The sequence below is a fragment of the Miniopterus schreibersii genome (genome assembly GCF_964146895.1).
Source record: "Miniopterus schreibersii genome assembly, chromosome: 17".
Taxonomy (NCBI): domain Eukaryota; kingdom Metazoa; phylum Chordata; class Mammalia; order Chiroptera; family Miniopteridae; genus Miniopterus; species Miniopterus schreibersii.
Window position 1 is genome coordinate 10,516,779 of NC_138117.1, and position 25,238 is coordinate 10,542,016.

The following is a 25,238-nucleotide window of genomic DNA, read 5'->3' on the forward strand; positions in this document are numbered from 1 at the left end:
GTGTGGAAGGGGCAGGGGAGAGGGGTCAGGCTGAGTGTAAAGGAGAGACTCTGGGCTCGGGTGGTCCAACATTAGAAAGATGATGCTTCCTGTGACGATGAGCGTGTGAGGAAACACCCTCCCTCATGCTCTGTCGGTAAGAAAGTAAAGCAGTACGACTTTTTTGGAGGATAATTTAGTAGCCGCCTGACTACAGATACCTTATGATTCAGCGCTCTTTGTGATATAACTTTATTTTACTGAAACAGTGATGCAAATATTAAATGATATGGGCACCAAGCTAGTTGCTGCAACATTCTTTGTAATAATGAAAACCTAGAAACCTAAATCCCAGTCAATGGAAGAGCGAGTGTTAAAAGGACAGACCCTGAGCACTGTGCAGCCGTATGGACACCCACATGTGCCCATGACATACGGTGGGAAAAAATAGAGCCCTGCTTAATGAAACCAGTTTAGAAAAAGGAAAGGAGGGAAACAAAAAAAGGTATATTAATATAGAATACAGCGTACCATACATAGGCTGTATGGGTGTCATAAAGATGTGGGGGTATTTAAGAAAACACGTACACGTACACGTGACCTGGACGTAGAACTGGAAAATCCTGCAGCTGAGACCACCCCAGTGACTCGTCTTCCTGTGGCACCTGCTGACGCCCCTGTACCCCCTGCCTGCTCTCTTCCCTAACCGGTCTCCTCTGCCCATTCATCGCGTCTTATCCGTTGGGCTCACAGGTGACCTTCCCCAACGTCCTAAGGTAGCTACTCTCAGCGTGGAGACGCCGATCTGTTTGCTAGGCCCCGTACACATCGCATCGGTAGAGGGATTTTGGAATGACCAAGTGGTACATTTTTATTTGGTTTTATTCTTACCATGGGCAGAAAACAAAATTCCATGAGTGGGTAACAAACCAGGATAGTCAGAGGTGAAAAATGCTGGAAGTGGGAAAGCTGACCCTCAGGCGGAAAGAAGACTAACATTTTTAATTATTAAAAAATCATCTGTGAAAGTGGCAGAGAACATTTGGAGAAAATAAAATTTAGTAAACTATTTTCCTTAGACATATTTTATTCTAAAATTCAGGCTAACTTCAGTCATTTCATTCAAGTTGTAATTGCTGCAATGTATGAGACAGTGCAAGGCTTTTAGTATTTTTTTTTCCCTTGGATAGATTATGTTCCTTTTCCAAGAAATGTGACTGAAGCAGTTTTGAATATTTTTTCAACCTTTATCCTTTATTCACTTTCAACCATGCTAAAATTTAAAAAGAAAAATTAGTGTGGTCCTTATAGCTTTCTAGTAAAATAATTTTGTCTAAAAATAGATTGATGCTTCCAACATTATTGGAGAAAAGGCTAATATGACAGTTACAAGAGTGAAGGAAGGTGGTTTATTCAGACAACGTGTACTTGGTGACCTACTTCGTACACCCAGCCAGCAGCCACAGGTACGGTATTTTTGAGACTTTCCTCATGACATTTAACACCATCTTAAATGTATAGCAAGTTTGTAATAAAGTTTGGTAAAACAGGAGAGATGACATCTTTATTTTTATGTGACTATTATTAGTGTACATAGTTGATTAATTCAGTAATATTATTTTATGACCTTTGGGAAAATTATCTTTCTTAGGATAAGAGAATGGACTTTTAAGCTCTACTACTGCCTGTTAGAATTTGAAAGTACATTCTTTCATTTAATCTTTACAGAAACTCTTTGAGATAATTTTTAATGTTACCACTTTAATGATGAGGAAATAAGAGTGTAAGGAGTTTAGGTGACACCTTCATTTTCATTCATAAGCACTCAAAACCAGAGCATAATATGCATTTAGTTTTTATAATTATTTTTTATTGTTTTATGCAACTATCTTTCTCATCCCTGGTACAGTAGGGATGTCTTCTGTTCAGTGTTGTATTTCTGTATTCTAACATTGCCAACTGTGCCCGACACAGAGTGGTCACATCTACTGAATGAATGGAGTGTCGAAGCAGAAAAAGTGCAAGTAGAATAGACTAATTTTTATAAACAAACAAGGAAACAAACAAAATCTCATTATTTGTTCTAAATTCTGTGTATATGCTTCTGAAACATGCGGCCTCTTTATCTCTATTCTTTATCTCTATGTTTTTACTTGAAGGTTGAAGTCTATGTCAATGGAATTCCTGCTAAATGTTCAGGCGACTGTGGGTTTGCATGGGATCCCATGACTACTCCTGTGATCCGGGCCACAAGCCCGTCCCAAGGTAACCTCCTGCTTTTTAACTTGGAGGATGGAGTGGAAGACAACCAGCAAAAATGTAAATTCTGATCATGATTTTATATATGCTAAATGTAAATGCTGATAATGATTTTCTTATATGCTGGTGTCACCAACTAAAGCAAGCAAAGAGTTCTACATAGTGGAAATTTTTTTTTTTTTTATCAGATTGGAAAGCTATGGAAAGATCGTTAGTGACTTATTTTTGAAAAACAAAAACCTTTAAAGTTGTACTCACCAATCTTCTACCTCTTCAACTTCACAACATTAGAATCCATCTCTAAAATTTCAGTCTGATACTGATGCATTTTTCTTCAACTCTAGTACTTCGGGTACTGATTGAAATCTCTCATCATATGAGACCATGTCTACGAGATTTAGTTCTAAAAGTCTAGTAATGAGACAGCTGCTGTTTAGTAAAAGAAAATAATTAGGTCCCAGATTTGAGGAGAAAAGTTAGAGAAATTATTGCCTAGTCACCTATAAATCTCTTCAGAGGAAATCAAAGAAATTAATTATTATTTATTTATATGGTTTTATGAATATCTAATTCACTGCTTTAAACTATTTCATGAATATACCAATTCATTTGTTTCTCTATTGATGGACATTAACATGCTTGCAGCTCTTGCATTTTACATATAAGACTGTATAGAGCTTTGTTGTACAAATCTCCTATTGCGTGCATGCTAGAGCTCTTTAGGGTATATGTTCAGGTGTGGAATTTGCTGGCTAATAATTGAGTCTATGTGCATTCAGTTTATTAGATGGCCAAATTGCTTTCCAAAGTGGCTGTACTTCCAGCAGGAGCACCATATTTCCTACTTGTTTGCCAATATTTGATATTATCAGTGTCCTAATTTTGCTTAATCTGATGGGCAAAAGAAGTTATTGTTTTAATGTGTTTGTTGCCTGATTAGTAATGTACACGTACACCTTCATGTATGTTTCTTGGACATGGGGATTATTTCTTCTGTGAATTGCTTGTTAACATTCATTTTCCACTTATCAGGTTTTTTCCTATTGACTTGTAACTGTGTGCTACATTTTATGGTTACCAGTTCTTCACACGCCTCCTTCCAGTATCTCACTCGTGTTTTGTTTTAGTATCTTGTTCATGGAAACATTGAAATCACTGGTTTGTTCTAATTTATGCATTCTAATTTGTGTATCTTTTACTTCATGGGCAACCATGGATTTTGTATCATATTTAAGAAATTCATTTCTATGTTAAAGTCATTTGATTGGTTTTTTTCTCTAAAACTTTAGTCTTTTTATTTTTATTTTTAGCTATTTAAATCCATGTGGGATCTTTGTTGTGTGTGATATTATGTAAATTGGGTGACTGTGTTGTTTATTGATTAAATCTGGACACTTTTAAGAGTGAATGGAAAACCATTAAGTATAAGATACTGGGAAAGCAGCTGTAAACTGGGAATGTCCCAGGCACTTGAAGTTGTATCTCACCCTAGACAGAGGAATCTTACTGTATTTCAGATGGGGAGTGTCCGTAACACTTATGTCACTGTTTACCCTTTTCTCATGAATTTTTAATAGCAGTTCTGAAATTATCCAAGTCACCATAAAGAGATGTCTGCTTAATTTCTTTGTTGTAAGAATAACTTTTCTTTCCTTCATTTTATACTTTCAGTAAGATAACTCTTTCCACTAATCTCTATCAACACACAGGTTCAAAATAATAAGCAATGTAGAGTAATCCAATGGAAAAAAAAATACCATTGCTAAGTAAATGTGTATTTTTCCTCCCTGCTTGCTTATAGGCTTATTGTTTATATCTTTTAGAAGATAGGTTTATTTTTCTCTGAGAAATATCTGATTTCATAACAATGGATTCTAGGTTTTGTCATCTTAACATTGTTATTTAAATATCATTTTCAGGGTCTTTTGAAGAAGGAACAGTCCTCACCATATCAGGCTCTGGATTCTCTCCTAGTTCAGCTGTTTCGGTCTCAGTTGGACCAATAGGTTGCTCCCTTCTTTCTGTGGATGGTAGGTTCTTTTAAAAATTATTCTTATTGAGTCTAATTGTCCTTCTCTAAGAGAAAGTGGGATCAAAGATCACTAGAAAAATGTTCTATCCTTTTAATCTTTGATTATGAGCACAGACTAATCCTTTCGTTGTTGTACAGGTTCTTCATTCCATGGTAGTTGATTTTTCTGCTTTTTTCCTTCATAAAGTGATTACTTTGAAACCTTTCCTTCTTTGGTATGTCTCTGGGACAGAGAAATATATGAATTGCCGCTCTGTTACTCCATGGTCCCTCTGCCTGTGTAGAAGGGGGCGTGGCCATCTTCCCCGACTTCCAGTCCAACAGAACCTCCATCCATTAACATAGAATTTAAAATTATTCACCTTTTCTGCTCTTGAAAAAAATGAAGGCTGTAATTATTTATTTCCCTAAAAACTATCTTTCATAATCCTAGGTGTATTTCTTAATTTTAATAGGTTGAAACTAGGTGTATAAGTTTCTTTAGGTGTATCTTCTGGGTGTGTAACAGTGAAGGTCAGTGCTTATATTTGCAAGTATAACATTTCAGTGATTTGGTCTCATAAAAACATTGGCTTTATCGTTTTCTTCCTTGTTTTTTTTTACCCCAAGAAAATGAGATCAAATGCCAGATTCTGAAAGGAAGTGCTGGCCATTTCCCAGTGTCTGTGTCCATGGCCGATGTCGGACTGGCGCGGAGTGCAGAGGACCAGGTATCCCACTTCACTTACCAGAGTCAGATCTCGCACATCTGGCCTCTTTCTGGAAGCCTGGCAGGTAATAGTTGATGGTTGCACTCATTTCCATCATTTCACTGCACCGTTTCTAGAACAGGGTGGAAGGACAGGAGCCCAAACCTCCCTCGTACAGAACAAAGAGACTCCCCCTCAGAAGTCACAGAGATTAACTGGCTGACTGATTCTTTTGTTTCCTATGAAGCTCGAGTCAGGGCCATTGCTTATACTTACATCTTAGGTTATTGAATTAATATCATCAATTATTACATGTTTCTATAACAAGCTCATCAGTTATGTCAAGATAAGATTTATTAGTTATTACTCTGCTTACCAGCTGCTCCATTTGTAACCACAGTCTCAATGGAGCTACTTGACCCAGAAAAAGTTCCGGGAACACATTGGGGGAAGGAGGCGGCGCAGACAATGAGAAGAAAAGAGCACATTTCGCCTGTTGTTTCCTTTCCTTTGTGGGTTTTCTGTCTGTTGTTTGTTTAACCGTGCTTAGTTTATAATTTTGTGCTAGTCTCGAACTTTTGGGCATGTTTCGCATTTCTATTTTATTTTATTTTATTTTACTTCATTGGAATATTTTTTCTTAGTTTTCACTAAGAGATACTGAGATTTGGGATTTGGTAAGAGTCTTCATTCACTCTCATGTCCCACCATGGAATGGTTGAGCAAATAGAAACAGCATAAGTTTTCTCCAGGATGAAGAAGGCACTAGGGGAAATAGAAGTTGCCACTGGGAATGTCCCAAAAACAGTGTTGGTTGCCAGTCTGTTATTTCATTAAATTACTTAGCCCAGCTCCTTTACAGTTTCAGACTTCGGAGCGCAGGCTTGGGTGTGTGGTGTGATTGTCTACATCTCGAGTCTGGTCCCTGATCTGTTTGCCAGCCCATCTCTTGGATGGTTAGACAGTTCTTGAATGATAAGTGAGATTATTGCCAGTTTCCTTTTGTTACAGTTAATCTGTTGTTGAGTTGTTTTCTTCCTTATGTAGGTGGTACTCTTCTGACTCTATCTGGATCTGGCTTTAATGAAAATTCAAAGGTACTAGTTGGAAATGAAACCTGCAGTGTGATTGATGGGAATTTGAATGAGATAACCTGCAGAACCCCAAAAGTAAGACATCTGATTTTAGTCACTTATCTGAAATCTTACGAATTAAGGAACATCTCAGTAGAGGGTTAAACAAATTACGTAATTAGGAAGTGCAGAGTTTCAGTCATGCTCTTTAACAATTATTTCTTCAACATCATTCTGCTAATATTCAAATACAAAATATTACTCCATATTTTAGATACTTCAAATAACATCATTAAAGAAGACAGACACATAAGCCAACACTAAATAGTGTGTTCGATATGAAATAATAGGACTAGAGACAAAGACAAAACATGTGGGAAGGGGGTGTTAGAGTTTCACAAGTAAAGTTGATGTCCTGTCAGAGCTTGAAGGATGAATGGGAGTTGACCAGGTAAACCAAAGGATGAAAAAATTTTAGTATTAATAAATAGTCTAAAAAATTCAGGGAACCACGTTTAGACAGTTTTAGTTTATAAAAAGGACTGTATATTTTAAATGTGTTAAAGTTTCAGTTTGTTGATGAAAAAAAACTGAAGTTCCCGATGGAATACTCCATTTTAGAACCAATCGTTGTTCTTTATTTTTAAAAGTAGTGTTTAAACTAAAACAAAGACTCTGGCTTGCTTCTTATGTGCAAAAGGATGGTGAATCCAGCCCCTAACATCTAAAAAGTGTAGCAGACTAAGGTGGGTCTCATGCAGTCGAAACCTGTAGGAAAGGTAAATTTCAGCGTGCATTGGACTGAATAATCATGATGAGAATCTGGAGGGTAGGTCAGTTAAAACCTAGTTTGTTTAAATTATGACATTAAGTTATACAATCAGTGTGCATTAAGTAAAGACTAGGTATAAAAAGTGCTTTTTCTAACTGGCAATTGAGCATGTGCCCTACCAGTGAACACACCAAATATTTATTTAAGGGTCCAAGTGTTAGTCTTATATTCTGGATCTAGGCTAGCTCAAGATATACTAATGTGATTTGTCAGTGAAGGGGAACAAAAATAAATATAATATATTTGAGTCTGTTTTAAGAGCAAAACATCACAACTTTTTGTATCTTACATTTTATCAGTTAGAGAATCACTTGTCCAGAGCTTCTAGACTATATTGCCTAACCCTCTGGAATTCAGTAATATAGATGCAATTAAATTGATCAAACCCACTATATCATATGCCTTTATCCTAAGAATTTAAATAGGCAACCTACATTTGAAAACAGGACTTTCTAAATATCTGAAAACTGACTCTCATTCATAACTTTGAAAGAAAACACCTTTGGAAGTTTATTTTGAATAATTCTGATTGCTTTTGGCCATTGGATAGCTGCATCTCAACATTTAACATTTTCTGATTGCTTTATTTTTTTCCTCTTATTTCAGAGAACTGAGGGTACAGTTGATATTTCAGTTATAACCAATGGATTTCAAGCCACAGCAAAAGATGCTTTTAGTTATAATTGTTTACAGACTCCAGTGATGACTGATTTTAGTCCAAAAGTATGGACAATACTAGGTAAGAAATTCTTCAATAAGACGCTATTTGACATATATAAACCATTTCTAGAAAGGTTCTCAAACATTTTCCCCTGCAGTTCCCTTTCTTAAACAAAACCAGTCACGAGTTGTTTTTTTAAACCGTAGATTAGCCTATTTGTCAATTCACTTTGAACATGCGCACTAGGAGAAAAATATTAAGTTTTTTAAAAGTACTTTGCCATCTTTTTTTCTCCTGTGTAACAACTAAACATGACTCGTGTCTCCAGGTGGCAGTTGTCAGCTCTTTCACTGATTTTTCTTCTGCCTCTAAAGTGTTGGGATTTCCTGAATCCAGTGAAAGAGATGAGTTGGTTTATTTAATATGCACATTGCACACTGCATACTAAGTGGCACCTTTCTGTAAAACTTTTTTATTTTAAATAATAGGAGAAGTTAACTTAACAATTAAGGGTTATAACTTTGGAACTGAGCTCACACGAAGCGTGGAGGTGTATGTTGGAGGAAAACCCTGCCAGGATCTTCACTGGAACTTCACCGATATCAGATGCCTTTTGCCCAAGTTGTCCCCTGGAAAACACTCCATCTGTGTAGAAGTCAGAGACTGGGGTTTTGCATCGACAAGGTACGGCAGTGAACGCGAGCTCGATGGCGCTGTGGATCACATGGGGCTAATAGGGTCAGGATAGGAGAAGAAATAGTCGTTAACCTTATAATATTTAGTTGCTTTCTTCACCTCTCTACATCTCCCTTTGCAAACAGCTCTGAGAATATCTCATAAAGTGCACATAATTCTTAGTTCTGAGACCATGATCATTCAGATTAGGTTGTAAGATTCTCTGCAGAACTCGGTTTATGTATATGTCACATGATTTTCATTCATTCTGGAAATAAATACTTGTCACGCAGTTACTAGGGGGTAGGCACTTGCTCGGGGCTGGATTCATCATGGATAATAGAGGGACAAGCCCCCCTTCATTAGTGATGCCACAATTTTGTTGGGGAGGAAGATTTCAAACAGAGGATTGCATAGTAACTTAATTATACATGCGAAAGGCTATGAAGGAGGGCTACCAGGTGCTGTAAGAGTATGTAACAGAGAAAGCTAACTTTTCCTAAAGGAAAGGGAGGCGTTCTTTGGAAAGGTGACAATTAAGCCAAAAAGTGGGTAGGAGTTGGTCATCTGAAGGAGGGGATCACAGATCCTTCTCCAGCTCTCACGTGCCTTAAGTAAGTGTTTAGTTATTTTCTTCCCCAAAAGCTGTTCATTAACTGGTAAAACGTTGGTTCTAGCGTAGGAAGTTACAGTTTTCGAATACATAGAAAAAAACAAGAAACAGGGATTTCGAGATTGAGAAAAAGCGAGTAAAGCTGCTGTCAGAGTGGAAGAAGAAATGGTCACAGCGAATCCTTGTGGGAGGGGAAAGAAGACGGGCACACAAACAGTAAACACCAGCCTCAGAGCTGCATCCCGCCCGAGATCCAGGGGCAGAGTGCCTGGGTTCTGGAAAAGCCGCTGGCTTGCGCTTCCACATCATGACACAATGGGCAGAACCGACAGCAGACTGACTGCGTAGCTGGGTGGCCGTTCAAGAAATACCCATTTCATTAAGCTGAGGGAGTTAAAAGTTACACGAAGGCTCATTCAGGTTACGGTCAGAGCTGGCCTGCAGGAGCCCACTCTTTGTCACGTCTGAAAAGCACTGTATGTTTTGATGGCCTCTTAGTAGACACATTGTTTGTAACAAAGCAAAATAAATTAAAAACCCTCTCGTTGAAGTAATGGGAAGAGAGATCAGGACAAATTTCCAACAAACACAGACGGATAAATTGAAATTAATTGCTCAAAACTTTTTTATTATTCATATAAAGTATATGAAATTTCATTGCTATTCTTTTTTATAGATAGTGCTGCCTTTATGTTTTACTGTAATGACTATGTAAAATATTTTAAAGGATTTTATGTATTTCTTGTGACCTCAGTTCTCATAACTGTATTTTTCCCATAATATTTTAAAATATTTTATCTCAAGTTCTACTACCATGGGATTTTCAGAAATCTAATTTTCATAGGTAGGGAGAAACTATTATCTATATGCCATCTAACCAAATTGAGGTTCATGATAATTAGTTTGAAAACGTATTGTTTAATTAAATATCCAGTTACTTTCTCTTTTTAAATGAATCAGCTGCTAGTAAAAGTTTAACAACGTGACCCCTGGAAAGCTCATTGAAACATCTATTAATTTTTCTCTTGCAGAGACAAGTTAAATGCTTCTATACAGTATATTTTGGATGTGAACGGCATGTTTCCGCAGAGAGGTTCCTTATATGGGGGAACTGAGATCACCATAACGGGTTTGGGGTTTAGCACGATACCCACTGAGAACACTGTGCTCTTAGGTAAGAGGATCATCCTCACAGGAGGGTGGCTTCATTTTTTTCCCCACATTAAAGGATGTGCTATAGGTGCTGAGTTATTACTCAAATATCCTCAATCATGGAAACTTTAACTTCCTATCAGTGCACAAAAGGTTAAGTGTATTTGGTTAAGGTGGTGAAGAGAAACTGAATAACTGCTTTCGATTTCAATAAGTAATGATTGTGCATTTAATGTGAGCAAAACACTTAAAAAGAGGAAGGTTTTTGTTCTAAAAATCAAGACTCAAACACGATTACTATCAGAAAACTGTACCCAAAGCCTACTATATAATGTGAGTTTTTGTAAGGCCTTGACTTTTTAGTAATTATACTTTATTTCTATAGTTCAAAAAAATATTTGAGAAAATTTTTTTACCCCATCTTTATTCTTTCTAGGGTCCTTCCCTTGTAGCGTGACATCATCATCATCAGAGGTCATAAAATGTACTCTCCCTTCAACGGGGAATGTATTCAGGATTACCAACGATGGGGAAGATTCAGGTATCGGCCAACATTTATATATTGGATATAATGGAAGCACTTACCTTGAAATTAATTTGGTTTTTATTTAATTTGTACTTGAAAGTTTTCAGAGAATATCTATTGTTATTTCTTTCTATAATTTGTCAGTGGTATCCATCCCCTTGACATACAGGCCACACAGAGAGTGAATCAATGGTAGACTTGAGTCCAAAAGGCCAGATTTTAGTGTCCAGGTTCAGTAATTGCCGTTGGGTTTTACTGCAGTATAGCACCTCCTGAATTACTGTATTTTGTTATCAGCCATGGGTTTCTTAATGAACATTCAAATTGAAATTATACAGATTTTTTTTGTATTCCTGTTTGCCTGAGAAAAATTATGTTTAAAGAATTAATCAGCTTTAACATATTTCATGCCTGAACAGCTGATGGACTTCCCGATTATTTTCAGATTGTCTCTTGGTCATCAGTTTTGTTGTGTATGTGGTTTATTTTTTTCCTTAATTTTCATTATTTCTGTTTATTTTTGTTACATGTTTAAATTACGCACATAAAAGTTTTACAGTGTTATTTTAAAAGATTTCACTAGTAGCTCTGTAAAAATGCAATAGTTTCAAAGATATAAGAATTTTTTTCCTTTTTTCTTCTTCTTATGAAACGTGGCCCAATTTTTGCTCCCAGTGCATGGGTCAGGCTATGCCTGGTCGCCGTCCGTCTTGAATGTGTCTGTGGGAGACACAGTGGTGTGGCACTGGCAAGCACACCCCTTTCTCAGGGGAGTGGGGTACAGCGTCTTCTCTGTCGCCACTCCTGGAAGCGTAACTTACGACGGCAAAGGATTCACGAATGGAAGAGAAAAATCTGCATCCGGTATGTTTCCACTTTGCTCGGTTTTGCATCCTGCTTCTTTTTTTCTAGATATAATAAAAAAAGATACTTTGTCTAGATTTAAAATATATTTGTACAAATAGTATATACAAAATGATTTAGTTGGCATTTTAATTGCTGTAGTAAAAAATTAAAAATTCTTAAGCTGTAAGTGAATGTTAGCCAGGTACTTTAATACATCGGTGATGAGTTTCTGATACCGAAAATATCTTTATTCATTCTGGAATAAATCAGGTGAAAAAAATATATAGAAACAAGCAAAATGCAAAGAAAATTGGAATATTTTTTAAATCATACCAGTCTGCTAGCAAGTAATGAAATTCTGTTGATTGGGATCAGCTTTAAAATCAGTATTTCTCCTAGGACAGCTCTGTAAAGTGTTTATTTTAGTCCATACATGTAGCAGTTTGAAACTTTTTTACTCATGAACACTAAGTATTATTTTTTTATTGTTTATTCTATGTCGAGTTCTTTAAAATTTGGTAAGTTATGCCAGACTTGACGTAGTTTTCTAGAAAAGTCAGTGCTGAACCCTGTGTCCCTGGACTGTAATTTCATTATACAAGAGAGCTCTTTAAAGCCAGGGAGTCATTTCCTCACTGCTTGCTTTCTGTGAAAACAGCGCATAAATGAAAAAAAGAAACCTGTCATCTGCATGTGCATTTGAACGATCGCTTCAAATTTCTTTTCAAAGATGCATTAACTGCCTGTATTTATTGTGTGCAATCTTATATTCCGGCAGGTTCATTTTCTTACCAGTTCACTTCGCCCGGGACCCATTATTACAGCAGCGGGCACGTGGACGAGGCCCGCTCCGTTTTCCTCCAAGGCGTCGTGAACGTGCTGCCCGCGGAGACCAGGCACCTTCCCCTGCGCCTGCTTGTGGGCAGCGCCGAAGCCGCATATACTCGGGGTGAGAGTTCAAGACAGGCACCCTGTCGCTCCGGTGACGCAGCTATAATTAACCTCTCTGGAGCAGGAGGCAGGTGGCTGGGTCAAACCCTGCTTCTGTCCCTTACCAGCCGCATGACCTGGAGCAGGTCTGGACTACTCTGAGGCTGGAATTTATTCTATAAAATAAGGTTCATGTTAATGTTGTCCTGCCATTCCCCCAGGATCCCGTGCGCCTCAAATAAGATATAATATTTTTAAAGTTCTGATATTCTGTATGTGCCCAAAAATATATTAAAATGTGAGATGATATTATTGTTGTATTTTCCTCATGGGATCTGGCCTTGGACAAATTGGAAAATAAGTTAATTTTATATTCACTCTTTACTGTATCATCTTTGTCCAGGTCTTTCTTTTAACGTTAAGGGGAAAAAAAAAAAAAAAAGGTTTACCAGAATATAAACCACCATGGTCAAAATAAAGAGTAATGCAATCTGAAAACTTCTTATTTTAGAATATCATCCATGACTTACAGGCAGTTCTTTTGTCTAAAGGAGAACCTGTGAATCTGAACTTGGGAAGCTCTGTGGCAGGCTGCCCAGCAACAGAACCCCTGTGTGGCCTGAACAATCCTGGGGTTAACAATTCAGATAGATTGTTCTTTGAGCTTTCACGGTGTTTTTCACCATCCATAAGCAACATTAGTCCAGCTACCGGAACAGTAAATGAATTGATAACGATTACTGGACATGGCTTCAGTAATCTCACATGTGCTAATAAGGTAAGACTATAAAGCTCTCCATTTTCACTTTTATATAGTCAATAAAAGGAAGACATTTTTGTCCATAACCTCATAATTTAATTTCTAACAGCTTTATTGTGATTATAATGCACATACCATACAATTCACCCATTTAAAGTGCACAGTTCAATAGCTTTTAGTATATTCACAGTTACGCATCTATCACCCTGGTCAATTTTAGAACATTTTATTACTGCAAAAGGAACCCCACAACCCTTAGACATTACTTCCAACTCCTCCCTACCTCTCTGACCTAAACAACCACTAATCTAATTCCTGTCTCTGTGGATTTCCTATTCTGGTCATTTCTTATAAATAAAATCATACAATATGCCATTTGTGACCAGCTTTATTCACTAAGCATATTGTTTTCAAGGTTCATACATGCTGTGCCCTGTATCAGAGCTTCATTTCTTTTTATGGCTGAATAATATTCCATTGTATGGCACACACATTTTACTTACCCCTTCATCAGTTCATGGACATTTGAGTTGTATTGACCTTTTTGACTATTATGAATAGTGTAGCTGTGAACATTTATGGACAATCATAATTGTTTTAAGATTAATCCAAGATATACTGTAATCAATTCCCCAAAACAACTTTATGCATAAAAACTTGCACTTGAGTGATTTTTTTAAAATTTAGTTGCCGATAATACAAAATTTAAACTTATACTAGAGAAATGTATTGACCCATTTTCACATTCATTTACTTTCAGGTTACAATTGGTAGCTACCCCTGTGTCGTAGAAGAAAGTAGCACCAATTCCATTGTATGTCGTATTGACCCTCAAAACTCAATGGATGTTGGCATCAGGGAAATTGTCACTCTAACTGTCTACAACCTGGGCATTGCTATCAACACCCCATCCAATGAATTCGATAGGCGATTTGTACTTTTGCCGAACATTGATAGGGTGTTGCCAGATGCAGGGTCAATCACAGGAATGACAAAAGTGACCATCAAGGGCTCTGGATTCTCAGTTTCTTCTACAGCTGTAGAGGTCCTCATGGGTCGTTTTCCATGTGAAGTTCTGTCAGTGAGTTATACAAGCATTGAGTGTGAAACATCTCCCGCTCCCCCGCAGCTGGTGACAGTGCAGGTTCTGATCCATGGAGTGCCTGCCCAGTGTCAGGGCAACTGCAGCTTTTCCTACTTAGAAAGCATCACTGCCCTTATCACAAGAATCTCCCCCGACTCTATCAGCGGATCTGTAAGAGCTCAGATTGAAGGAGAAGGTTTCGGCACTGCCTTGGAGGACGTTGCTGTTTTCATCGGAAGCCAGCAGTTCAGAGCAACCGACGTGCACGACAATAACATCACCGTTCTTGTGACTCCTCTCCCGGCTGGACTTCATCCCGTGCGTGTTGTGGTGGGAAGCAAGGGCTTGGCCCTGGGGAACCTGAGTGTCAGCAGCCCCGCAGTAGCGTCTGTCACACCCACTTCTGGAAGCCTTGGTGGTGGAACTACTCTGGTGATCACAGGCAATGGCTTCTGTCCAGGCAACACCACTGTCACTGTTGGGGACGAACCTTGCCGAATTCTCTCTGTCAACTCCAGTGAAGTCTACTGCCGAACCCCAGCCGGAGCAGCTGGGCGGGTCAGCGTGAGGATCGGCGTCAACGCAGTCGCTTATCCCCCTCTGTCCTTTACGTATGCCTTGGAGGACACTCCACTTCTCAGAGAAATTGTTCCACGTACAGGTAGGTGCTCCAGTACCCACCTTTTTATTGTCCTGATGTATATCAGTAATACTTATTAGCATAGAATTGGAATAAGGTTTATAAAAGATTATTAAGATACAGTTTTAGACACTCCTGTTTAAACCAGTTAATACATGGGATTCCAGTTCTGTGTAGTCTCTATTTTGTGATTATTTTTTGCACATTCTTGGGATAAAATTTTTAGCCAAATTCCACTGATATTTTGAAACAAAATCCCTGTTAATTTGACCTAAATTTTAAAATGAAAGAGAAATAGATAGATAGAGTCTAAAATTGTTAATTAATTTATGACATTAATGTTGATTGATATGGCACAGGAAACACCTGTTAAAATTCACAAGAAGTTGATCTTACTAACAGAGAATTTTTTGGAATACCTTGTTGCTATGAAACTAAAATTGGTTATTAATTTATTAGCACAATAGAATCCTTTTAAAGAGGTAATTGGCTCATTCAGTTAGAGAAATAATATAAAATAAAGATTTCTTTAATTTAGCATGACTCATTTTTTCTAAGCTAAGATAGATAGATCCTTTGTCGCTATGATCTTTGTTGACATGTTAGGCTATTTCTGATCATCTTCAAGCTGTTGGAATGCTTGTCATCTGTGTAATAAATTCTGGAGAGGCGGCTGTAGTGTCATGGGTGAGAACATGGTCCTGAGGCCTGGGTTCAAATCTTGTTTTTTCTCTTTTTCACTGGTGAAACTGCATGTCATTGATAAAATATAACTTAGAATGGTACCTTTAATAAAGAACTCATTCAATGTTAACCTTTACAAAGTGTTTTTTAGTTTATATTACTAGCAAAGTGTCAAGTTTGGGTAAGGTGTATTCTCTGCCTTCAAGAAGTTTGCTATTAAAATTTTCTTTGATGCATCAAGTTTTCTCATTTTTTGAAAAACAAACATTAACAATAACAATGACATTTTCAATAACAAGGACTTTTCCCCCATATATTTGTAGTCATTGCAAATGATGAACTAGATATTGGCATATGTTCCTTATTTCTATAAGCCATTTATATGTCAGCTCTCTCTTTGAATGTCTCTTTCAAAACAATCTATTTGAAAAAAAGACATAAAACTTGTAGAAAGTAGAATTGAGCTGTTTTATTTACTGAAGAAACAAGGCAATAGATTACACTTAAAAGCAGCGCTTTCATTTGGAAGGTGAAAATGCCTGACAAAAATTAAAAATTTAAAACTCCCGAAAGCATATTTTAACTTGGATCTTAAAATTATTCCTACCATGAAAGATCCCATTAATATCAGTGTATTGTCTTTAAAATGACAATATATAGTTTAGTGATCTTTACTATGGTCAATTATAAGGTTATTTTTACTATTCCTACTTGAATTAAAATCAAACTACTACTTGGTGACTCTGCATTTATAACAAGTAATGTTGCTCAATACCTACTCACTTAATACTTAAATATGTAGGTTATTTGGATGACCTATGAAAAATTCCGTGTGCTTAATGTCTTCAATGCATTTTTGTCAAAAGGAAGGGGAAGGGGAATGAACAGAGGGATTGAAGTACTTTGTTCTGTGTACATTTATTCAAAGCATCAACATTCATCTACAAGTCTTTAAATTAATTCATCATTTCTGTATTTACTATCTTACACCTAATTATCTATCATAATTTGTTTTTCAAGTTATATTTATGAAAAATATTTGAATTAAGAAAAATAATCCACCCTCAAAGAGTTTCTAATAGCTGGAAAGTACCAAAAATAAAAACAGTAAGCTCATTCCTAAAATATACCCCAGCCCACCACCTCCTGCTCAGACATTCACACTCCTAACTCTGGATCTATCTTCTCTTGTCCTTTCTTCTCACCTGGCCTGAATTAGTAACATACAACTCAGTAGAATGGACAAAAGGGGCTGAAAAGTAAGGAATGTTGTCATAACTTACAGTTACTGTCCCACGAACCGTAATGTATATGACACAACATGTTTCGTTGATATTTATACCCATTTTTAAATACTGGATATTATTTTGTTTGTGGAAGTAGGTAAGTATATCTTAAATGCATGTGTATTAGAATTTAGATATATTTATATTGTTTGTTCCTTTTTTAAAGGTCCACCAGGAACCAAAATTCAGATCACTGGATCTAATTTGGGTACTGATATCTCGGAAATTTCAGTGATGATAAATAGCACCCAGTGCAATGTAACCATGGTCAATGACAGTGTATTGGAATGCATCGTTGGAGAGCATGCTGGTGGCACGTTCCCTGTGATGCTGCGTCATGAGACCAAAGGCTCTGCTGTGTCCACAGTTGTATTTGAGTACCCACTTACCATTCGCCATATCCACCCAACCCAAGGTAGTCAGCAGTGTGCAGGAACCTACAAATATTTTATGTTGTTCCAATAAACACCTTATTTAGGGAAAAAAACACTCTTCAAACACTGCTAAAATTGTAGTTTTTTAAAACACATTAAAAATATGTTTGTTTATGCATCAAATAAATAAGAATGCAAAGGCATCAATTAATCATTTCAAAATATCAGTTTAATGCCTATATTTCTCTTACTGCTATATAATTCATTTAAAAGTTAACCCTACTTAAGATGGACAAGTTGTATGTGGAAATTTCTTTTAAAATTATGTTTAGATATCACTGGCCTGTAATTGTCTACATAACTTTTTTTTCTATTTGAAAATTATTTCAGTTACTAGAAGTCTTATGGAAGTATAAACAATGTATTCTTAATTAAAACAGTAATTGTACATTCATGTTTTTACTGCTCTGAAATTCTTTGTGACATCTCTAAGAAAATTTTAGTTCCTAGTAGTTGAAACAAATGACCAGATGTAACATTTACTCAGTGAAGATTTAAAACATTACAATAGAGAGAGATTGTATTGCATTAATATACTATACTATAAATATTATTTCACTTATGAGAATCTTTTAATTAATGTCATTTCTATTTCAGATGTTAAAATAAAGTTAAGTATATACATAGAAGAGGTTTTCTTTTAATCTGTTTTGTTTTTCCATTTTTATGTCTTCACTAGGGAGCTTCGGTGGTGGTCAGACCATGACTGTGACAGGCACCGGGTTTAATCCACAAAATTCCAAAATATTAGTGTGTGGCTCAGAATGTGCAGTCGATAGGCTTAAATCTGATGACACAACGTTATTATGTAAAATTCCACCTAATAATGGTAAGTTGTCAGAAAAAAAAATCCAGTCTTTGAGAAATGGTTAATTTTATAAAGATCAGAGACTGCATTTCTGTTTTCAAGTTTTTGTGTCTTCGGGGCAATTGAATCACCTTTACAACTGTCCTGATTTTAAGCAATTTCTTCAGAATTTTTTTGATGTTTATGTGTTTCAAGACTCGTAACATGGGTCAATCGAATTGTTTATAATAAATTGCAGTATTTCAGTTTATGACATAAACTGATGGCTCTTAGTTTATTAAGCTTGCCTAATGGAGAAGACATTGGTAGTTCCTGTAGGAGTGTTGGATTTCCCTTGAAGACAGGATAGTGTAATGGTTATGAGTGTGAACTCTTGTTGCATTGACAAGAGCCAAACCCAAGCTGTCCTTGGGTAAGATATTCAACCTCACTGTGCCTCAGTTTCTTCATCTGTAAAGTGAGACTAACACATTAGCTTACTTTATAGGATTATTGTGAGGTTTAATAACTTAATGTATATAAAGTGGATGGAATGATACCTGAGACATGATACGTAATTGCTATTATGACTCTTTTAATTTTTTAACAGTTAAGAGCTGGGCTCTGAAGAGCCACTGAATCTCAGTTTGCCACTTACTGTGCCACCTTAGCTAATAACAACTCCTCTCTGCTTCAGTTTCTCCATCTATCAAATGAAGATGTCATTAACCCTAATTCAGTGCAATATTGTAAAGTTTAAATATATGGTATTTTACATAAACTACAATTTTTAATTATCTAACAAAATTTAAGAAGAACCAAAGGAAATATTCTCAAATAGAAAATAGGTTTCATGTGCAAACATTTTAAAAACATTAACAAAATTTGATGAAGCTTTTCTAAATATTTTAGTATCTTTCTCTGACTTCTTAAAGAATATTGAAGAAACTAGAATATTATTGTGACTGGGTTTATTTATCACTTTAATGTCAGAGTTTGTATCCTGATTATTTTTTTTTAATGCAATGCTGTCAGGATGTTTGCCTTAACACTAGCTCTTCATTTGACTTTTTTGTATTGGGTTTCCGTAGTTTTTCTGTCTCTTTCCTTGCTTTCAGCTGTCGCTCCTTGCTGTTGTCAGAGGGCCTGCCGTTAGCAGCTCTTCCTTCCTTCCTGCTCTAATTTGCCATGTTGGCTCCTCTAGGACTAGGAAACTAAACAGGCAAGTTTGTAGAATTGTCCACAGTGAGGTGCTCCAAGGGAGGGTCTGAGGGGTTTTTCCCTGTTGCTTATGTGTATGAACCTTGTGATGTTTTGGGCAATTGCTAGAGATACTTATTACTTCACATATAGCCCGTGAGAGTGATTTGGGGGAAAGGAAAATATTATTGAAAATGTTTGGTTCAGAATGGCTATCGTCAATAAATCTACAAATAACAAGTGTTGGCAAGGATGTGGAAAAATGGGAACCCTCGTGCACTGTTGGTGGGAATGCAGATGGTGCAGCCACTGTGGAAAACAGTATGGAGGTTCCTCAAAAAATTAAAAATGGAACTGGCTTATGACCCAGCAATTCCACTTCTGAGTATATATCTGAAGAAATCCAAGACACTAATTGGAAAGAATGTATGCAGCCCTATGTTTCATTGCAGTGTTATTTACAATAGCCAAGATATGGAAGCAACCCAAGTGCCCATCAATAGACAAGTGGATAAAAAGAGCTATGGTACATATATACAATGGAATGTTACTTGGCCATGAAAAAGACTGAAATCTTAACATTTGCAACACCATGGATGGACCTAGAGTATATTATGCTAAGTGAAATAAACCAGACAGTAAAAGACAAATACCATATGATTTCACTTGTATGTGGAATCTAAAGAACAAAATAAATGAACGAACAAAACCGAAACAAACTCATAGATACAGAGAGCAGACTGATGGTTGCAAGAGGGAAGGTGGGGTTAGGGGGTGAGTGAAAAGGTGAAGAGATTACTAAGTACAAATTGGTAGAGACAGAATAGTCACAGACATATAAAATGCAACCTAAAGAATATAGTCAATAATATTGCAGTAACTATGTATGGTGCTGGATGAGTACTGGAAATAATGGGGAACACTTTCTAAAGTATATGATTGTCTAACCACCATGCTGTACACCTGAAACAAATACAAAATAATATTGAATGTAATCTGTAACTGGACAATAAACTTTAAATTAAAACATAATAAAAAGAAAATGTTTGGAGTTTTGGAAATGAATAGGGCCTGATGGCAGAGCTGTACTCAGTTGTACCCTCTTCTCATAGGCAGGGGACCTGAGCAAGCCTGCGAAGTGAGTGTGGTCAACGGGAAGGATCTGGCACAGTCCGCAACTTCCTTCACGTACAACGTGTCACTGACCCCACTCATCGCCCAAATATCCCCCAGGAGAGGCAGTACTGCAGGGGGCACCAGACTTACGGTCGTGGGATCCGGCTTCAGGTACTGTCTTCGCGGGCACACACATCACTGCCTGTTCCCACACCCGAGCCGCTGCGCCTGCTTCCTCGTATGCCAGGGCGGTGCTAAATACAGCCATGTGCTGTGCACCCGTCTGCTGGAAAGTCATGCTTGAGGACCATGATAGTGCTAATAGCTGGCATTTACTGAGTGCTTAATCTCTGCCGGGCACCTCCTACCCCACTGAAACCTCCTGCCTTCTTAGATATTTTTTTATCCCATTTTATGGTTAAGATTACGAAGGTTAAATAACCTGCCCCAGATCCTACTAACGTCACAAGTATAAATCACCTTCTTGTTATACTTTCCTCAGTATCTCGTCTCCAACCACGACCTGCTTCGCTGGGTCATTGAAACATCTCTTCATGCATCAGGACTGTTTCATTGTAACTGGCCAGATTCCTTTTTCCTAAAAACACTCATTGTGTAGCTAAAATGTATGTCCTGCTTCATCATTTAAGTGAGTGAGGCTGACTTCAGAGTGCCAGCTCATTCAAATCATAGAAGGCAATTTTAGTTCCCGAAGTACTTATCACTACCTTGAACTTGCATTTTACGTGGAGATGAAGCTCTAAGGTCTGTGACTGTGGTGAAAGTGTCACATAGACAAAGCGACCCCTGAAAGTCTCTTACGAAGGTGCCTGCTTGGAGACCAACATGGGATTTCTCGATAAACTGAACCCAGGCAGGTTTTCTCTCACACTGGCATACCTTCTAGTTTGTGCGCTTGTATTTCCTGGCCTCTTTTTTTCTGATTTTTCTGAACAAATATTTTGAGTCTTACTACTGAAAAAAGTATCAAATCTGCACTTTGATGAATCACATGGTAAGATCGCTAGTCTTGCAGTAATGCCTCTGTGACCTAGAAATTTGAGAAAATCATCACTGTTTTGTTTCCCCCCTTTTTCTTTACAGTGAAAATACTCAGGATGTTCGCGTCACCCTCGCTGAGGCAAAATGTGACGTCGAATATTCCAACCAGACCTGGATCATCTGCATGACCAGCGCCCACACGCCCTCAGGGTGGGCTCCGGTGCAGGTCACCGTGGGAAGCAGCGGCATGGCCAGGCGGGTAAGGGCGCTGCTGGGAGTCTCACCACAGCAGTAGAAAAGCTAGCATCTGGGAGGCGAGGTGATTGGTAACGAACTTTTTACTTCGTTAAAGTCTCCAAAAAACAACTGAGCTATGGCTATAATAAATTTAAAGTAGGTTATGTTTTTGGGTTGTTTTTGTTTGTTTGTTTGTTTTTTGCTTATTAAAATTTATTACTATTTCAAATTGTAATTATTTAATTGTGGGGTAATTAGTAATGGATTTTTTACTTTATTATTACTGTGAAACAAACCAACAGGCAGCTACAAAACATTCAAAGTAGGTTATGCTTCTTATAAATGAAGATGTTTATTTTCCTGGGAGTTCTTCGCCTTTCAGAAGGGGAGTGAGGAATCCTGATAAAACCCCGCCTGAGTCCCCGCGCTCTGTTTCAGGGTGGTGCTGACTTCCTCTATGCCGACGCCTGGTCCTCCAGCTCCTCGTGGGGAGCAAAGCCCCCTCCGGGGGAAGGGTCGCTGGTTGTCATTACAAAAGGACAGACAGTTTTGCTGGATCAAAGCACCCCGATTCTGAAAATGTTGCTCATTCAGGGTAAATTTCGGAAAATCTGCTTATTAGACTCTGTGTATGGAATATTTCTGTAAAATTAATTTAGTCGATACTCATTACTATAAACATCCATAGTTGTATCATGTTTTTATGTGGAGTGTCGTACTGAGTTCTTTGAGTATTACAGTCCATCTGTGGCATGAAGTTATTTAGTGTATTGCAACCAGAATGTTTTAATGAAATACAATGGAAACTATCAGAGTATACTGCATTCCTAGGAGTGAGCATCTCTTAAAGCTAAATGTTATTTCATGAAACTTTTGTTTCAGTAACTCTGTGTGTGTGTGTGCACGCGTGTGTGCGTGTGCACACGTGTGCATGCCTATCCCCTTGCAGTGGGTCACAACAGTGAGAGGTATTTCCCATTTAGAAAAACACTGGTGTAGTGGGTCCCAGGGGTTGTAAAATCATAGAAATTTGCATTAAATGACACCTCCCCCTGACTCCCCTTGGGTCCCAGATTGTGATTCTCACCTACACCTTTGAACCTGCTTTCACTGTTACCTGGAGTTCTCTCTGCTTCTTGATATTCTGTTTAACTACGGAAAACTAAATAACCAGAACAGTTACAATTGCATGTAAAAGAAGCGATCATTGGCAAGAGTAAAATACTCTAGGCTTTAGTGTATAAATTTTGTGGTTTTAGCTGCTCAAAGACCTTTGTATTTTGTTTTTGTTTTTACTTCTGGGATAATAGCAGTGCTTTAGTTGTTTGAAGTTGTTAACTATTGGGCCCTTGGACAAGTTTTCTGTCATAAATTTATATCAGTCTTATAAAAATGTATCACAGTACTATCTTTAATAATGCTAATCAGGATATCGCTGTTGCTAGTGCAAATTAGTGGATAAAAGTTCAGTTAATGTTGGCATTATAATAGTTTCTATAAACAGTGCCTTTCTTTAATTTTAACTGGTTTCATTCTTAATTTATATTTTGTGGCCCTGTGTTTGTAGAACTAGAATTCATGTGGCTATTTTAATAACATTTAAAATAACCAGTGGTCAAGAGAAAATCTGCCCTGGGATTTGAGTTTTCTACCACTTACTGGGTCTTGTCTGAAGTTTTTATATTTATGCTGCCGAAGAGCTGAAGTGAAGTGACATGCGGAGTGATAAAGTTAATTTTAATGTGTAGTTGAATGAATAGCTTTTAATATTAATTTTCTTTGTGACATATTTCAAAATTGTATGACTCCTAGGTGGAACGCTAATATTTGATGAAGCTGACATTGAACTCCAGGCAGAAAATATTCTAATTACAGATGGAGGAATTCTTCAGGTATACCAAAGAACCTGAGACATAGTCACTGGTAACCTCCCTCCATTTCTTTTAAAAAATGGACACAGACAATAAAGTGATGAAGACCTAGCAAGGCGGGTGCAGGGTGGAGAGAGGCAAAGGCGGGGGGAGAGGGGGGGTAAATTGGAGACATCTGTAATAGAATCAGTGATTAATAATAATAATAATAATAATAATAATAAAATACTGTGTGTAAAACAGTTAATTATACTAAACTCGCACAAGTTTATCTTTGTATAATTCCCTGTTTTTAGTACAAAATCCTTTTTTGGGAAAAGTTTTCCAGAGTATTCTTGCACTTTTAATGAGAAGATAATAGCATATTACCATAGAGCAGAATTTAAAATAGAGCAGAAAAAAACGTTTAGCTCTGAGATGTGGCTAAAGTCAATCAATGCACTTTCCAAAGGTCTGGCATAGTGCACTTGGCTGACTAGAAAGTTTCAGGTTTATCTTTTGGAAGAAGGATACTGACAACCGAACAGTCAGTTCTTGGAGGAACAGGGCGTACAGGAAAACTTTCCTTTTGAGTGACTAGAATTGTGGCTATTGCGTTTGATCTTCCTGAGTGACGCCTGTGAAATCCCTTGCAGATTGGGACGGAAGCATCCCCGTTTCAGCACAAGGCCGTCATCACCTTGCACGGCCACCTGCGGTCTCCGGAGCTCCCCATGTACGGGGCCAAAACGCTGGCCGTGCGCGAGGGAGTCCTGGATCTGCACGGTACGGGCCTAAGGGCTCCGGGACTTGGTCAGGGAGACCAGCCAGGAACCCGAGATAATCGTCCTGATAACTTCCTCTGAAGGAAAACTTGCCAAGCTGCTCCTGTCCTTACACATTCCCTTCTTTTATGCAGGCCAGTGTCAGCCCTGCGTAGGGTCAAGACTGACAACCAAGGCCACCCTTGGGGAAGCCCTTCTGGGCCTCTCTACATCCATTCCATGTGCTCCCTTAACACCTTTTGCCTAATTTAGTGCTAACCAGAGTCATGCTGATTGTTTATGGGCTCTTCCTGAAATGTAACCATAAATTTGTAGTTGTACTCTTGTATAACTATATTCTTGTATAACTATATCACTGCAGACAGCAATGATTTTGATCATGTTTGAGGTCTTAGGTCAACGTATTTAAAGGAAGCATGGGGTATTTCTTTTTATATCGAAGTCTTCTCTATTGCGATAATCTGTCTCTTTTATAAATTTAGGATATATAAACACGATACCCCCACTATGATCATAAATGCCCTGCATTGTGTTCAGTAGATACACTAATGGGATTTGCAGAAATTCACACATATCATTTATCTCTAAATTATCAATTTAAGCAATTCCCGTCAACAACGACAAAGATAACAGGCCTCTGCCTATCTTATCAAGAGTCTCATACCACATTTATATTGCTTTCACCTAAAGAAGACGGTCATAATGGAACATGTTGGTGCAGAAGGCTGTTTTCTTTAATTTATAGACCCATACATATCATTACAAACTTGATCACTACCTGTATAATGCAAGCATTCTACATATTTCTTTTGTGAGAAAGTTATGAAATATGAAGGTAAAGTGAACCTTCCTCATATTGATTCAATCCAGGATGAGATGAAAATGCATAAAGTTCTCAAAAACCAAGAAAACACATCTTTAGAAATACTTGGTCTGTATGTTGGCTCCAGGTCTGCCTGTTCCCGTGGTCTGGACTCGTTTGGCTCATACTGCACAGGCCGGAGAAAGGACTCTGACTTTACAAGACGCAGTAACGTGGAAACCAGGAGATAAGATAGTGATTGCAAGCACAGGACACAGGTATGATGTCTTCTGGGCCTGATCAT

The 25,238-nt window shown here is 37.6% G+C and overlaps 1 protein-coding gene across 1 annotated transcript in view; it reads left to right on the forward strand.

Moving 5' to 3' along the window:
• The window catches only part of PKHD1L1 (PKHD1 like 1), a 101,905-nt gene that overhangs the window by 36,456 nt on the left and 40,211 nt on the right, over positions 1-25,238 (forward strand). The window contains exons 26-46 of the mRNA XM_081116746.1: positions 1,323-1,445; positions 2,139-2,244; positions 4,158-4,268; positions 4,880-5,044; positions 6,007-6,128; positions 7,471-7,603; positions 8,014-8,209; positions 9,845-9,987; positions 10,402-10,506; positions 11,167-11,355; positions 12,116-12,286; positions 12,819-13,045; positions 13,788-14,772; positions 16,888-17,136; positions 17,835-17,984; positions 20,255-20,429; positions 21,363-21,519; positions 21,936-22,092; positions 23,310-23,389; positions 24,004-24,133; positions 25,083-25,212. Coding sequence (XP_080972872.1) covers positions 1,323-1,445; positions 2,139-2,244; positions 4,158-4,268; positions 4,880-5,044; positions 6,007-6,128; positions 7,471-7,603; positions 8,014-8,209; positions 9,845-9,987; positions 10,402-10,506; positions 11,167-11,355; positions 12,116-12,286; positions 12,819-13,045; positions 13,788-14,772; positions 16,888-17,136; positions 17,835-17,984; positions 20,255-20,429; positions 21,363-21,519; positions 21,936-22,092; positions 23,310-23,389; positions 24,004-24,133; positions 25,083-25,212 — 4,004 coding nt within the window. The remainder of the gene's footprint in view (positions 1-1,322; positions 1,446-2,138; positions 2,245-4,157; positions 4,269-4,879; positions 5,045-6,006; positions 6,129-7,470; positions 7,604-8,013; positions 8,210-9,844; positions 9,988-10,401; positions 10,507-11,166; positions 11,356-12,115; positions 12,287-12,818; positions 13,046-13,787; positions 14,773-16,887; positions 17,137-17,834; positions 17,985-20,254; positions 20,430-21,362; positions 21,520-21,935; positions 22,093-23,309; positions 23,390-24,003; positions 24,134-25,082; positions 25,213-25,238) is intronic.